Source organism: Poecilia mexicana, unplaced genomic scaffold (genome assembly GCF_051168715.1).
Source record: "Poecilia mexicana isolate PSO_F unplaced genomic scaffold, ASM5116871v1 scaffold_19, whole genome shotgun sequence".
In the NCBI taxonomy this organism is placed as follows: Eukaryota; Metazoa; Chordata; class Actinopteri; order Cyprinodontiformes; family Poeciliidae; genus Poecilia; species Poecilia mexicana.
The window spans coordinates 11,087,601-11,104,002 of record NW_028263388.1 but is presented as its reverse complement, the minus strand read 5'-3'; the positions used below and the strand labels follow the sequence as shown (position 1 = coordinate 11,104,002).

Sequence of the window (16,402 nt, the reverse complement as noted above, 5' to 3'; positions counted from 1 at the left end):
CAGTCATGAGTGCAATTCTATTAACATTTCCATTAACATTTATTAAAACAGACAGTTGCATTGACATTGTAAGTTTTTGTGCAAGTTAAGACTAGATTAAAAGAGTAGATTTAAAGAATGGGGTTAGTATTTAACATGTTGCTATTGAGGTTAGAAACAAAAAAATAACACACCTTCCTTCCGTTACGTTTCAAATCAGTCTGATTGAACCATCAGTGATTAACACTTCAGATGAAAAAGATTTTGCTTCAGAAGAGCCTGATCTTTGCGTATTTCACTTCAACAAACCTGGTGAAAAAAATTTGTTTAAAAAAACAACTAAAACTAACAGAAAAACTAAGTGTTAGAGCTCCATCTGCTGGGTCACTGGACAAGTAGTGTGAGCTGTGCACAGTAATTAGAGAATGCATTTTAAGTTTTAACAGAATCAAAAGTTATGTTTGTAAATCTGATATTAAATTATGTTAGTCCTCTGAAAGGCGCATTATTTTTCACAGTAGCTGCTCGCTGCTAAGATCAAACTCAAACCGTTTTGTAATCTCGTTGAGCCATTAAATTTGCAAAGTCCGACTCTGATCCTAGTCACTCACATGACTAAAGTTTGAATCTGCTGGGAAACCTGAAGGCTTAGGAATCACGGTGCATGATGTCATGTGTCTAATAACGCTGTGTCAGTCCGGCACATTAATTACACAGTTCAGATTTAATCCATCAAAATCCTTAATGCAGAATACACTGCCATTACTTTAAATAAAACCCCACTTGATCAGATGTGTTGATGTTCTAGGTGTTTAACGAGTGTGTATGCTAGGTTACCAGAGTCCGAGGAGACAAGCAGATTCCCCTGAGCCGGGCTAGGAGGAGCTGTAGAAAAGATGAATGGCATCTTTTCTCTACGCTGAAGTTAACTTCGCCTTGTTCTCTGTTCAGAACTGGAGCCGACTTCATCACAAGCTCATGGACTTTACCAAGCCTGGTGGCAGAGTTTACTAGCAGAGCTGTTTAAGTCTAAAAGAGCAACACAGTAAAAATCTGCAGCAAAGGAGAAACATGCATCTCATTTAAAACAAATGGAGGACAGAGAAAAGGACTCGGCTTAATTGGTTTAGCACCAATACACACTTTAATGTAGGTTTAATGCTGTGACAATATTTCATTAACTGTTGGAATATTTCAATTCTGTAAATACTGATGATGATGACGATTACAAACATGAAACAAAAGCTGAACTAAAACTGCTGCACCACCAGTCAGGGTTCTGATGTCAGGAAACAGATTATAGTTTGTTAAAATTGTTTTATGATCAAAACAGACATTAAAGATCTCTGGAATAATCAAGAAAAGTCTACAGAACTAGTCCAATAAATACACTGTCAATCTGCTTTAACCCATATTTTCTTAAGCAGAAGAAAAAAAAAAACAGCTTACAGAAGCTTGAGGACAGTACATACATTTAAATACACTGTATATTTCATAAATAACAAAAATGATGTGGTCATGTTTGACTTATCTGAGAGATATTATTCAAATCAAAGAAACGTTAAATGATAGTTGTCTGAATTATCCTTCCTGTCATGGACCAACGAAGCAACGTCACACCAAGCAAAACCTGATTACATGAACTAACGTTGTGTTTTATTTACTCACACTTGGAGACAAAACCAACAGAGTAGCTGAGAGTTGATGCCTATGAAAAAAGGCTCTCCAAATTCAGACAGACCATTGTAAATGAGATTGTACAATATAATAACCATCTTGGTATCAAATCCATTACTAAGGGCGCAGATACTTACTGCTCTTTGAGGGAGACCCAATATAACATGCCCCCTCATATTCCTACACCTAACTAAATTAGTGTTTAAAATGCATGAATATTTTAATGTGTTTTGCCTTTTCATTCATTCACTTACAACAAACCATCAGCATTAACTGCTGGAGACTCAGAGACGTCTGCTACCAACACACATGACACATTAAAACAGAGAACACATTGAAGAGGGACATAAAGACGACCAGGGCAGATCCGGGTGTCCAAATCAGTTTTCAAAATGGCAGCTACAGGTCCTGTTGGGACCCGTTTTGGAACCTGCCAGCCCCTCCATGACTGCACATGAAGCAGGATTCAAGGAACAATTTCTTATAGCAAATGAGTCAGAGTATTAAATCTGCTTCCATATGCAAAGACATCTAGTTATTATATGCATATAAGTAGTGTATATTGCTGTATATTAACAGGGAGGTTTAGATGTAGTCAGCACAGCTGTCATATCTTATATCTCAGGAAAAGGCAGCAGATCACATTGTTTATAGTTGGCAAGCATGCACAATAATTCAGCTTCTGGAGCCATGTTATTGTCCACAGTGGCTCATGGACTTTCAAAGTCATGTGATGGCCCACACAAATGTGGATGAACATCTTGTAGGAGGAATGTTTTTCTCTCTTGGAAGGCCATTCAGAATCCACGTCGCAATCTATCCAAAGTTGTTCAGCTACGAAAGCAAAATAATAACCCTAGACCTAGCTTAGCTCGGTTTTGTTGTTTAGCCATCAAATGTCGGCCCTTGCAACCCCCCTGTGGCACCAGGTCACTTAGAAGAGCACATATCTGAGTAAATTATTGAAATCCTGTGGGAAACTGATTTGAATTCTTATGTTTTCTGTTTCTTAAAAAAGCTTTGTCAAGCCTTTTAAAAGAAGGTGGACGTCTAGCCTCTTTTAAAGAGGCCTACAGAGAGCCACTCAGTTAATTCCCCATAAATCATTTGTTTATTGGTTTTATGATGCGTGTTTGGCCATTCTTTACTTGGTAGTCAGAACAACCAACACCAGAGTTAAATCAATGTACCTGGGAGAAAACCTGAAATAAAATGCATGTTATATTAACATAGGCACTGCTTGAGCAGGTACGCTATTATATGAAGTGTAAAGGCATGTGTTGGTCCAAACTTTTCTGTTGGAGGAATTCTTCACCACAGACTGGGCAACCAAAAGGTTGCCCCCCCATATGTACGTTGATGTGTGAATCTAGATGAGTTTTTCGGGAGAAACTTTTCCCACAGAAGTCACAGCTATAAGGCTTCTCGCCTGTGTGGACCACCATGTGTGTATCCAGGTATGTTTTACGGTTAAACCTTTTGCCGCAAACGTCACAGCCAAAAGGCCTTTCCTCACTGTGTGTGGTCATGTGACCCCTGAGGTGTGTTCTACGTTTGTAACTTTTACCACAGATCTCGCAGCTATGTGGTTTCTCTCCGGTGTGGACCACCTTGTGCGCCTTTAGATTTGTCTGCCGGTTGAACCTTTTACCACAAATGTCACAACTAAACGGCTGTTCTCCTCCGTGAACTATCATATGCGTTCGCAAGTTATTCTGATGCCTTGCCGTTTTACCGCAGATAGTACAAACATAGGGCTTCTCCCCCGTGTGGATTCTCATGTGCGTCTTCAGATTGTGCTGATGCTTGAATCCTTTACCACAAACTTCACAAACAAATGGCTGCTCCTCTGAGTGGACTCTCATATGTTTCTTCACGTCGTGCTGGTGCTTAAATCTTTTTCCACAAACATCACAAACAAACGGCTGCTCTCCTGTGTGGACTCTGATGTGAGATTTAAGACTAAACTGATCTCTGAATGTTTTGCCACATTCATCACAGCTGAAGTTTTTCTTTCCTGTGTGGACTTTGGTCTGTGAATTTGGATTAGGCATTGTTTCAGAACCTTTGATATTAGCTCCGCAGGCTCCCTTCCAACCACTTTCTTTCGCCGTCAAAGGTTGCTGCCAGTAGTCATAACCATCATCTTCGCTGACATCAGTCTCAGAGGATTCTGCAGCTTTTCTTTCTAAACCTAATTTGAATTTATTTGGACCAGGCTTCCAGGCAAGTTCCAGTTGTCCACAATCTCCATCAGTTTCGGTTTTGATCCATTTAACGGAGCTGGTGGTCGGACGCTCTGCCTCTCTGGGGTCTAAAGTTTGACTTTCATGAAGCTGTGAGGACTCCGATTCCTCGTCATTATCATCTTCACTCTTCACAACAATATTAAGCGGGAAGTTGATGTACTCGGTCTCTAGCTGCTCTCCTTCCTGACTTATCCAACTTTCCTCAAGTTCTTCCTTTATGAAGGGGCCCTCTGGGTTCTGTTCATCCAAACTGGGGCTCCAAGGAACCTCTTCTTTATTCAGTGGATGATGGTTGACATCTGAAGATAGCAAACACCAAAACATAAGAATGTTATGAAATTTCAACATTTAATTTGTATCTGTAGTGCTTTAAGGCAACTCGCTAGAAAAACTTTGAACAGAATGAGAAAATAAAGATAAGAAATGCTCGTGGTAATTAGTGTTTCACAGATAAATTATTCAACCGAAACAAGATTTTTATGAACCTTTTGTAAAGCAACAAACACTTACGATTATTCAAGGTATCTATTGCCTGAACTATTGTAAGAGAATAAATGTTGGTCATGATCAGACATCCCCTCAACATTTAAAATAATCCAGAATCCTGCAGCTCCTCTTAACTGGGACAAGGAAGTATGAACACATAAAGCCAGGTTCACCATCTCTTCATTGCTTCTGTGTCCATTTAAAAATTTATTTTAAAATTTTATTCCTCCAAGACACATCCAATCTATGGCATCTCTATAACATCCACACGCCATTAAGAGGACTCGAAGTTAACCAGCCCATTTCTCCTAGACCAGATATCTACAACCTGCAGCTACACAGCTCCACATGGCTCTTTGGCCTCTCCTCTGTGGCTTTAACAAACCAAAAGGGAAATGTTTTTGATAATGGACGATGTAGGAAATTGACGTTTTATGAGATTTCTCATAAAATCTGCACGATACCTACGGCATTAAAAACTATGCTCTTTTTTATTATCCATATTTACAGAAAAGGCTCACCTCATTCTATTTTTTGTAGTAGAGAATTCATTTTGTTCTAAAATTTAAAAAAAAATACATCTTAGTTAAACTTTATTAGTTGTCATAATAAAACATTTTATATAGTACATATTAATAAAATAATTTTTAGCTGTTCTCATTTGTAGTGGCAGGGCCAAAATGGCCCTCTGTGTGGAAAAGATCGTTAACTCCTGTACTAGAAGTATTGGTAATCAATCGTAAAATGTACGGATGATCAAGCATTTGCTGTGGCTGATTAGAGAATAGCTCAATGTCCACATATCAGCACTGCTCATTTACAAATGAGTCATTAAAATGTTGTTAACCTTCCACTGTTACCAACTCAGCGACTTTCTTGCTATATTTTGTGACATTTCAGACAAAGAAAATGGTATCGGCCAAAATCGGAATCAGCAGGTCAGGCTTTGTAAAGATTGGTAATCGGCGATCGGCCAGAAAACTGCAATCGGTGCACCCCTAATGTGAAGCTAATGCTTGCTGCTACTAGCCAAATGCTAAATACGGTAGAAGTTAAGACCGAGATAACCCAAATAATTACAAACTACTTCTTACAACAAAATGTGGTGTATATTGAAGATAATATGCTTCTAAGCATAAAATATCTTACAAGCTGTGCTCCATCCAACCAAAAGGCTGAAGATAATGCATAGAAGTGCATTGCTAAACACGTGCTAACGCCGTAACTTCCGGTTTCCAAAAAATAAAAAAAACATTGTTTCATATTGTGGATGCCAGACAGCTACATAACCCATGGTGAAGCAAGAACAGTTGTCATTATTGAATTTTATTCAATACACAATTAGCCAGAGTAAAACTATAAAAGAAAAACACAGCATATCAGGATACGTAAATAACACGTGAAGCTAATGCATATTACCGCTAGCCTAAAAGTTAAGTCTACTAATTAAGTTGTTTATGCACATACATAAACAACTTAAATTAGCATAAACTACGAAGAATTGCAATACAGTTAGGTGTATATTATGGCAACATGCTGTTACATATTAAATGAACATTTTTGCTAATTTACAAGCTGTAAAGATTGGTAATCGGTAAACGAAAACGGTGCAAATAATCCATAGAAGCGCATCGATAAACAGGACGTGTTAACGTTTTGACTTCCGGTTTTCAAAATAAAACCGAACATACAACTTCAACCACATAAAATATTGTATTAATTAAACCCTAATGGTTCTTAAGTAGCCAGAACATATGGCATAGATTTCTTTTATCTTATTTACTGTTTTATTCTACATTTCCTTGGTGAAAACATGACTCAATTTAATCCATTTTGTTTTTGAATCTGTAATATAAATACATTTGACACTTCAATGCTATAGAGACAGGTTCTGAATTTGTAGATCAACATGTTTTAGTGCAAAATTTGTGAATCAAGCCAGACACCAACTTCCCAACTGGAAGGTGGAGGGAGGTGGTAGCATCATGTGGTGAGGGGGTTTTGCAGTAATAGGGACTCGTCCACTTCATCACACAGATTATCATTAGAAAAGAGGATGATGTTACATCCTCCTTTGTGGAAATATTGAACAAACATCCCAAGATATCAGTCAGTAACTTAAAGCTTAGAGACCTTGGGATCTTCCAAATGGAGGACAACCCTAACCATACTGAAAATGTAGTTACAAAGAGGCTCAAGGACAAGAAAGTCAATGTTTTGAAGTGGCCTCACAACATCCTTATCTCAGTCTTATAGAAAATCATTAGGCGGAGATGAGAAGGTAAGCAGTCAAGAGGAAGGCACTGACATTTCACCAAAATGTTATTCACAAGCTTCTCACAATAAACAAAATATTTGTCTAATTTAATATCAATGTGGGGGAGTGTTCTAGGTTTGGGTTACATGGGTTTTAAAAAAAAAATGTACAAAATTACTTGGTTTCATATGGATCTAACTTATGCTCTGGTATGCATCCTGATTTGACTCTTGCCTAAAATATGTAAACATACCATTAACACAAAGTCTTAATTTCAGTCAGAAAAGCAACAATGATTCACAGGAATCTTTCATTTTATTCAAAGCTTTATTGTGTTATTTTAACTGTGAAATCTCCATAAATAGAAAAGTGCACAATGCATGAAATCTAACTTTCAGAATTAATCCACTTTGCAGTATTTAAACATACAGTTCATCCCAAATTATTCATAGTAAACGCAACTAAATTCAAAGCAATCTTTTGATTTTAACATGTTTTTTCTGACTTAAAGTAATATTAACATTTTGAATTGGGACAGGACAAAGTCCTCAATTGAATCAGATTGAGCGTTTGTAGAGAGAGCTAAAGATTAGAATGATGCCAAGCAGGTCCTCTCTTCTGACCCAAAAATCTAAAGCTAATCACCATAAATAAATATCAGAAAGCAGTGGAGACATGCACCAATTATAAGAAGGATTTGACTGCTGCAAGGCCGGTATGTAAATTTTAGTAAAATTGGGGCAGAATATTATATGTTGCAGTTTTATTTAGTGCTTGAAATATTCTATTCCTGAAACAACCTTTGGATTGAATATCTTCCTCAAGTAAATAATTAAAGGATGTTTCATAACAATTTTCATTTATTTAATTAAGATTTTATAAGTTTCAGTGTAACTTCAGGTAGATGATTACTCAAGAACTGTTATTTTTCACTTACACACGATACAGAGATAATTTGAAAGCCATTTAATTTTTTTTTTCTTTTTTATAAATGCTGGTAGACAGAAAAAATCCAGAACATCGTCCAGAAATGATGCCTAGAAAATTGTAAAAAAATTAATGGCTGATTTCCAGATGGTCTAAAATACATGTTGGATATTTAAGCTTTATCCCAACCAGATAACCACAAAGCTACGACAAGCTAACAGTAAACTAAAACATCTGACATTCATCCAAGACATGGCGATAATCCAGTTACACTGAAATAACTGGGATCATGTCTGATAACAAAAAGAATGACTCGGGTATTGACGCAACAACATAAATTGTTTGCATCTCTATTCCAGTTTGACAGCCTTAGAGCTACTGTAAGCTAACAGTAGAAAGCTCCTGATGAAACAGCTGCTTCTTACCTGCGGATTCGTTTCTGCAAACATCCTGCGGCTGGTGATCTCCAAGCTGTTTCATCCGCACTTTGTTCTCTAACGCCAGACTTTCAATGCTGCTCTTATTAACATAATCCACTTCCTTCATGCTGTCTTTTTTTCCTTACAAAAGGCTCGGCGATTCGGGCCTCCACCGAACCCAGCACCGACTCGATCCAGATACAACATCCGCTCACATTATTTCGGTCAGACTTAACCTCTGGAAGTTGTGCAGGAGACCGATTTAATAATTAACAGACACGGTTCCATCAAACGTTTTTTTTAATGATGGATAACTGTTTAATTGTTCTGTTTTTTGATCAGGCACCCATCCAGACAACTTTTTTCTCGTGTCACCATGGTAATCACATTCTTCTCCGTCTCCCAGACACCGCATTGACTTATTACAAACGACACGTCTGCGCCTCCGCCATATTATGAGTGGCAAGATACACAACCAATTCAACGCAAGTATGATTGATTTGCTCTTATCAGCCACTTTAGGTATCCGTCAGTGGTCATTTCAGGGGGTTTTCCTCCTATAACAATTCCTTCAGAATGGACCTAATATGTCGGCATATTAGAGTCACTGGAGACAGAAAAAAAAAAGTGCATTTCCAGCAGAAAACTAGGATATTCTGATATTAATCTCAGAAATGTTCCAGAAAAACACTTTTGAAACTCAGAAATACCCTCATTTTTTCTAGAAAATTTGAGATTTTCACAATTTGAGTTTTTTTTGGCACTAATGTACTCCCTTTTTTTTTTATACACAGTGGCCTTAATATCCCGTTGTACGTTCTCTTCTATATACAGTGCTTATAAAAATATTGACTCCCCCTGGATGCTTTACACATTTTACTGCTTTTAAAAATCAATCATCAATCATGATCCAAAAAATCTGCCTGACCAACATTTAGTGGTCAAAGCGAAAGCAGATTTCTACCAAATAACAGCAAAACTCAGTATATAAGGAGCTTTATATCAAATACTTCTTTATTATTGAATAAAGAAGTACGTAGAAATAAATGCTTCTTTATATATCACATGTTGTGCTAAGGTGGACATTAGGAAATTCATTGCTCTCCACTGGAGACCACACGGATCACATACGAAGGGTGAGCTTACAGTCAAGTTCCATTATATTTTGTTGCAAAATCTGGAAAGAATTGGGGATTTTGCCACAAAACAAGTTCATTTTCTTTCCAAAAGTGTCATTTTGTTTCAGTTCATATTGGAAGTACATTTATTAAAAGTGAATTTGTAATCAACAATTCAAAACCTTTTATCATAACCACAAACCTTTAATAAGAATTTTTCAGAACCCCTGGTCAAAAATAAAATGACAAATAATGCTTTTCCCATGCTTTATGTTGCAGTTTCTTACTTTTTCACGAAGACGAGTTAAATATTACTTCATACCTATTGCACAGAGACTGCGTCCTAATGTCACTGTCAAAGTAACTAATTTCTGCGTCAAAAATAGAGGAGCACATCCTAATTCCACAGTCTAATTTCTGTTGAAGACAATGAGTTGACAAATACAAATGTATATTGCAGAAAGTATTTATTTATTTAGTGTTTTTAACCACTCTGTTATTGTCATGCAACACAAATTGCTTACATGATTAACCAAAGCAGTAATTAGTCAACAGACTCCAAGGCTTAGAGCTGAAGAATATCTCTGTCAAACTCAAGATGACAGATGAAAATCAAATTCTCCCAACATGTATACAGAACATATGTAAACGCAATTTCCCCCCCAAATTAGTTAGAATTGGAGAAAAAACTAATTCATATGAACCCACTTATGGGTGTTTGTAGTGATGCCGCCGGTCATTAATCTGTAACATCCCCTATACTACTATACCGGCTAAACATAATATCCAAACTAATCAACATAACACTTCACTTCTTAAGAGACTATTAGATACCTTTTTAGTTCATTTTCAATAAACCTTTTGGATTTATTGATTTTAAGATGTATATTTGGCCTAATTTCCATTTTTCTTACAGAGACAGTTACCTAGCTTACAAGTCTACACATTGCATTCACACAAACTCTCGTTAGCCTAGGTGTAATGTCATATGCCGGTCTAAACTTCCCTGTTGGGTGAATTCCTGCCCACAGACGGCACAGCCAAACGGTTTTTCTCCTGTATGAACTATAATGTGTGAATCCAAATGTGTTTTTCTGGTAAATCTTTTACCACAGAAATCGCAGCTATAAGGTTTCTCGCCTGTGTGGACCGCCATGTGCGTTTCAAGGTATGTCTTACGGTTAAATCTTTTGCCGCAAACTTCACAGCCAAAAGGCCTTTCCTCAGTGTGGGACGTCATGTGAGTCCTGAGGTGTGTTTTCCGTTTGTAACATTTACCACAGATCTCGCAGCTGTGCGGTTTCTCTCCGGTGTGGACCGACTCGTGTGCCTTAAGGCTTTTCTTACAAGTGAACTTTTTCCCACAAAGATCGCAGTCAAACAGACGCTCTCCTGTGTGAATTATCATGTGCGTCTTCAGGTTGTGCTGAAACCGTGATCTTTTCCCACAAATATCACAAACATAGGGCTTCTCCCCCGTGTGGATTCTCATGTGCGTCTTCAGATTATGCTGGTGCTTGAATCTTTTCCCACAAACTTCGCAGCAAAAAGGCATCTCTCCTGTGTGGACTCTCATGTGTTTCTTCACGTCGTGCTGGTGCTTGAATCTTTTACCGCATACGTCACAACCAAACGGTTGCTCTCCTGTGTGCACTCTGATGTGAGACGTAAGGCTGAAATGATCTCTGAAAGTTTTGCCGCATATCTCGCAGCTGAAGTTTTTCTTGCCTGTGTGGACTTTGGCCTGTGAATCTGCATTTTTCTTCACTTCGGAGCATTTCTGAATAACTGAACAGTCTGAAGAATTTTTTTCTGTGTTGCGTCTCATGTGTCTCCTTAGAGACTGCTCGTCCAGAAACTGTTTACCGCACTCGGAGCAGCTGAAGGCCTTTTTGGAAGCATTACAGCCTGCATCACTGTTCATGCCTCCCTCAGCTAACTGGCTTCCCTTCCTTCGATTTTCAGTACCCACCATAGGTCCATGCCAGTTATTATAACAGTGATTATCCTCATTTTCGCTGGCTTCATTCTCTAGGGAGTCTGCAGCCCTTCTGTGTTTATTTATTTTGAAATTATTTGGATCGGTCTTCGAGATAAGTTCCAGTCGGCCCCAGTCCTCTCCATCAGTTTCTGTTTTAATCCATTTAAACGAGCTGCTGGTTGGAGGTTCTGTCTCTCTGGTGTAGGTTTGGCTCTGATGAAGCTGTGAAGACTCCGGTTCCTCTTCATCATCTTCGTTCTTCACTACAACATTGATTGGGAATTTTGCGTATTCAGCTTCATCTCCTCCTAGCAGCTCGTCTCCTTCCTGACTGATCCAAAGTTCCTCCTCTTCCTCCTTTACGTAGAAAGGCGTTGCATCCTGTTGGCCCAGACTTACTTTCCAAGAGATCTCGTTTTTCTTCCCCCAAAGATGCTGATTTTCTGAAAACACACACACACACACACACACACACACACACACACACACACACACACACACACACACATTAAATAACTGTGACTTTACATACAGTATGTTATAGCTGAATATAGTACACAATTTAGGTATAGGGATGCAGACAATGGTTAATGGTTTGTTAAGATTAAAATTGGTTCCGATCAATTAATTAGTTACACCCACTTAGGCCTTCTTTTAGTGTCGTGGTTTGGCCCCCGTCCAGAAGATGGCGACGCTAGTCATCCATAAGCAGAGCCAGTTGTAAGAGAAACAAATATGACTGAAGCTACATGACTGAAGAGGAAAGCGAAACAGTCCAAACAGAGGCTGGTGCGGGATGCAAAATGCACTTTATGCAGCTCTGTTTAGCAATATAGTTATATTGCAATATAGCAATATAATATAAGTTCAAGCAGTTTCTTCCAATTCGTTGACACTGAGGGGAAAGTAAAGTCTGCCATCCTAAATTAATTGTTTCACATATATTATTCTTTTCATCTTTTGTATTTCTATACAGCAACCACAGAGGTTCCCATTTTGTTATATTTAAATATGTCTATGATTAATAATGTGAGAAAACGAAACATTTTCTTACGAAAAATGAGCCCTGTAATGATAAGAAATGTAGTGGAAAGAAAGCTAACCTCGTTGATAGAAGAGAAAACATAGTTGCTTAAAAAAAAAAATCACTTATTTAAGTTAGTCAATAATATCAAGTTATTCATTAATCCTTACCTTGATCCCTATTTAGGCATTTAATTTTTCAATGACGAACTGAATTAAAAATATTGGACAAAATGAAAAAATAAGAGCTCACACTAATAATGACTATAGGAGTTCATATCGTGTTATCTGAAATCTTTACATTGCAAATCTCACCTGTTTTGTAACTTATTTCAGAAAGAAAAGAATAACATTTTTTATTTACTGATGTTTTGGTATTACTTTCAAATTAGAGGGGGGAAAAAACTGCCAGAACTAAAAGTTTTATTCCAAGGGAAAAGCATGAATTATTATTATTATTATTACTATTATTATATGCTAAAGAAAATAAGACCTAGCTAGTTATAAGGGCAAATGTAAGTTTTGGTAAAGAAACTCAGATACTATTAATCTACAGTCCCTGCATATTTTGCGCAATTTGTCTAAAATAAATTTCATCCACCCCATGGCTCCACTGACTGGATAATAAAGAAAAGTCTAGATTTGCTTCAGAACTCAAACATGCCTTGCAGTTAAAGTGTTAAAAGACTGAACATTCTTTAAACACTTAAAGACGCTTCTAAGCATTTCAATCTGGGTTGCAATTAACAGGTCCTTTCTATGTCTTGCATAGAAAGGATGGCTTATGCAAGGTTTCATTAATAAGCCCAGTGGATGAGCATCTGTAAGATTTTTTTTTAATAATCTACTAAACGCACCTTTTGAAGTTAGAGACATTTAACATTCCAGTGACAAAATATTTGAATAAAGTTTTTGTCTAACATTCTGGAGCCACATTTGACTAATACTGCAGCTACATGCTAATCTGCAAACTTTTCCTATACGACCAGATAAATAAATAAAAAAAAAAAAGACTAAAGAAGAAAAACAAATGGGCCATGTTAAACAAAAAATACTTCAAGATGCTAGTACAATGCTCGGTCATATTACACAATCAGTTTCCTGCTGGAGCAGATGTTGCCTGTTGCGGTGTGCCTGTCTGACCTAGAGGTTACCCAGCTCAAAGCATTCCTTGACCTCAAAGCTGAGCAAGGGGATCTCCAGCAAGCTCTTAAACTATTTCAATAAGTTACTGTTACTGGGGAAGAGGGCATCATGTTTCTCTCTACCACCACTCATTAAAGGATTGAGGAGGTCCACAGAAACTCCTGCTGTTGACCAATGTTCAGCAGCTTCTCACAAAGGTGGGAGGTTGAAAAAAACCTACAAAAATGATCCTGCAAACAAAACTTAATTGTAGCTTATTTCGACTCTAGGTTTCACAAACTTGTGTTTTTATCTTTGGATAAAGCCTGAAAAGCCAAAGAAGTTGCTCTCAGAGAAAAGACAAAGAGAAGCCGCATTCAATAAAATAAAGGAATAACAATCAAAAAAGTAAAACAGTCGATATACAGTCAAGGTAAAAAAAAAAAAAAAAAAAAAAGCAGAACCTCTTTAAATCAACAGATTTCTATCTTTAGTTCATATTTTCTCTCAGTCCTACTTCATCCTTGTTTAACAAAACATGGTTTGATATAAACTGGTATGGGTCATACACCAACTTAAACACAATGTGTGTAACAATATTGTCTGGAAATTAGAACGTTAATTTAGATATTCTCATTAGCTCCCCCTGTTGGACTGAATTCTTTATACAATTGTAGATCTCTTAGTGCAAAGTGAATTTGAGTGGATTTGAAACATTTGTATTCATATTGAGAGAACTGTAAAGTTCACCTGAAATTTTGTGTTTTTGTAAAGTTAAGCTGAAATTTGAATCACTTTAGAACCTAGAACAGATAATATTTATCTTTCATAATCACATAATCATATTTTCCATTTTAATGTTTTTTTTTTAGTTTTTTTTTTTATAAACCATGCATCATTACATCTGGACATCCAGGACAGCAACTCAAACTGTTTTCCGAAAAAGAAAAAAAAAAGCAATGCCATGACAGTTGATACTGCCAAAACCAAGTCTTTAGTTGATAGCCTAGCACTTTTAAATGCTTCATAATTTAATGGAAAAAGACAAGCAGGATGGGTGATGGTTCCTCTGTATTTCACACAAACAAACCGTCTGCGGCAAAGATGCACAAATATGGGCTTTTCAATTATTTTAAATGTATTCTTCAAAGTCAGAAAAATGAATTAAGAATAGTTGAGGAAGAGCTGTGTAAAGATGCTGTGAATTATACTTTGAATTTGGTTCAAAGAAGAGGAACCATAATCCAGAATCATTTGTTTAAGGTGTCTTAAAATAGTTTTAGAACAAAATCAAGATGAATGAACAAAGATAAATAGAAAAACATCCTCACAAGATAAATATATATATGTGTGTATATTTTTTTGAATTAGAGGATATTACCAAAACTAAAACTATAAAGCACTGCTCAATCATATGTAATCTAAAAATCTGTTAACAGAGCTGAAAAGAAGCATGTACCCTAAAAATCAGACACATAGAATGGTCTGGTCTGTAAAAATCTATTTTTTCTTATCAGATAGAAAACTCTGGAGTTCATAAAGTGTTTTTCATTAATATTTATTTTATGCTTTCTTTAGAGGTATTTTGTTAATTGGCAAATGTTTATTTAAACTCATACAGTTTCGCATCCTTGTTTTACCAGTGCTTTGAACAGTATGAGTATGCTAGTGACTGAAGACTGCTTTAACATTACAATTAGTAGCTTAGGACTGTGCCCTTTTAATCCTTAAATAGGCAGTTTAAGCCTTAAAGAAGGAATGTTATTAACCACGTTAATCTATTTTCACGTCAGTTTCGGCTACAATTTACAAACGTGTTAGATTGCGGCAAAATATATTTTATCTTCATAGTTATAATAAATGCAAATCGATTAGGCTGCAAAAACATTTGGAAGGGAGAAAAATTACTCGGTTTCAGATGTACAAAAACACAGATTGGGCTTTTTATCTGCTTCAGCACAGGAGACGAGAGCTACAGCTAGCTAACAGCATTAAATCAGAGCTTCTTCTTACCAGCCGTTTGATTTCTACCAACATCCTGCTGCTGATGAACGCCGTGGAATTTCTTCTGCACTTTGTCCTCTAAAGGCAGACTTTCAGATCTGTTCTGATGAGCATATTCCACTTCCTTCATTGTGTTTTTTGTTCTAACTGGCGCTGAGCTCGTCGAACTGGGCCTCCTCCGAACACAGAACCGAATCGATGCCAACAATACCCGCTCACCATTCAGTCAGATGAAAGCGTCAGATTTACCTTATGGGCCTAATATACATGGTAGCGTCCCTTCAGTCCCTTTAAATAACTTTTTGATAAATATTTCTTAACGGTTCATTTGTTTTAAACAGGCACCTTCACAGACGCCTTTATTCTCCGTCACTATAGTAACCATATTCTTCATGGCTTTCACATACATCGTGAGTTTCCTTTTTTCAAAATTTTGCCTTATGTTATATAAATGATATACTTATAATCAATGAGTTTCGAAACAAAACGCGCGACACCTCAATCTTTTCATCTCACTGCAATGACACGTCGTCGTGTCAGCCATATTGGGAGGGGAAACAGTGCCCCGTTTATGCATTGAAACGTAGCACAGAGCGGCGTTTAAACAAGGTTAAAAGATTTTTGCATTTGTATATTGAAAACGCATGCCTTTTAAACTGAAAATGTATTTTTGTAACTTGCTATTAAACCAAAAAATGACCGAAATGCTCACGAGATGGTCTTCGGTGTTGGCATTGGTGTTTAGCAACAAGAGCTTTATGTCAGAACAAATGGTTTCATCTTAAAGAGTATAAGAGGGACTTTTAAACAATACTTGTGAATGTATGTTGAGGCAACACCTCAAACACATTCCTTGTTTTATATCACGTAAATATAATCTTCAAAATAGCAGGAAGAGAACTATGGACCTTTAAAAGTCTGGAGATGCCACATTAATCTTTTCAAATTATATATAAGCATAAATACCATACCGTCAAGCTGTTCAGGAAGGACAATTTTGTGTCCCAGAGATTAGCCGGTTTCAGTGTGAAGCTAGTTAGACAGTCATTATTCATAGTTAAATTATTCAATTTCTTCTTACATGGGCTCAAAAACCAAAGCAAGAGGCCATTACTCTAAAAGCAACATCAAAAGCCAGATTGCAGTTCACTCACCAA

General features: G+C 37.0%; 2 protein-coding genes across 2 annotated transcripts; both read right to left on the bottom strand.

Moving 5' to 3' along the window:
* Positions 1–1,100: 1,100 nt before the first annotated feature.
* Positions 1,101–8,418, bottom strand: LOC106915346 (uncharacterized). Its single transcript, XM_014982887.2, has 2 exons — positions 8,001–8,418; positions 1,101–4,204 (listed from the first exon to the last, which is right to left on the bottom strand). Exons 1-2 carry the CDS (start codon positions 8,119–8,121, stop codon positions 2,913–2,915), a joined length of 1,413 nt encoding a protein of 470 aa, XP_014838373.1. The 5' UTR covers positions 8,122–8,418; the 3' UTR covers positions 1,101–2,912.
* Positions 8,419–9,564: 1,146 nt separating this feature from the next.
* LOC106915339 (uncharacterized) lies at positions 9,565–15,809 on the bottom strand. Its single transcript, XM_014982882.2, has 2 exons — positions 15,255–15,809; positions 9,565–11,536 (listed from the first exon to the last, which is right to left on the bottom strand). The coding sequence occupies exons 1-2, from the start codon at positions 15,373–15,375 to the stop codon at positions 10,080–10,082; spliced, it is 1,578 nt and encodes a 525-aa protein (XP_014838368.1). The 5' UTR covers positions 15,376–15,809; the 3' UTR covers positions 9,565–10,079.
* Between the last annotated feature and the right edge of the window lie 593 nt (positions 15,810–16,402).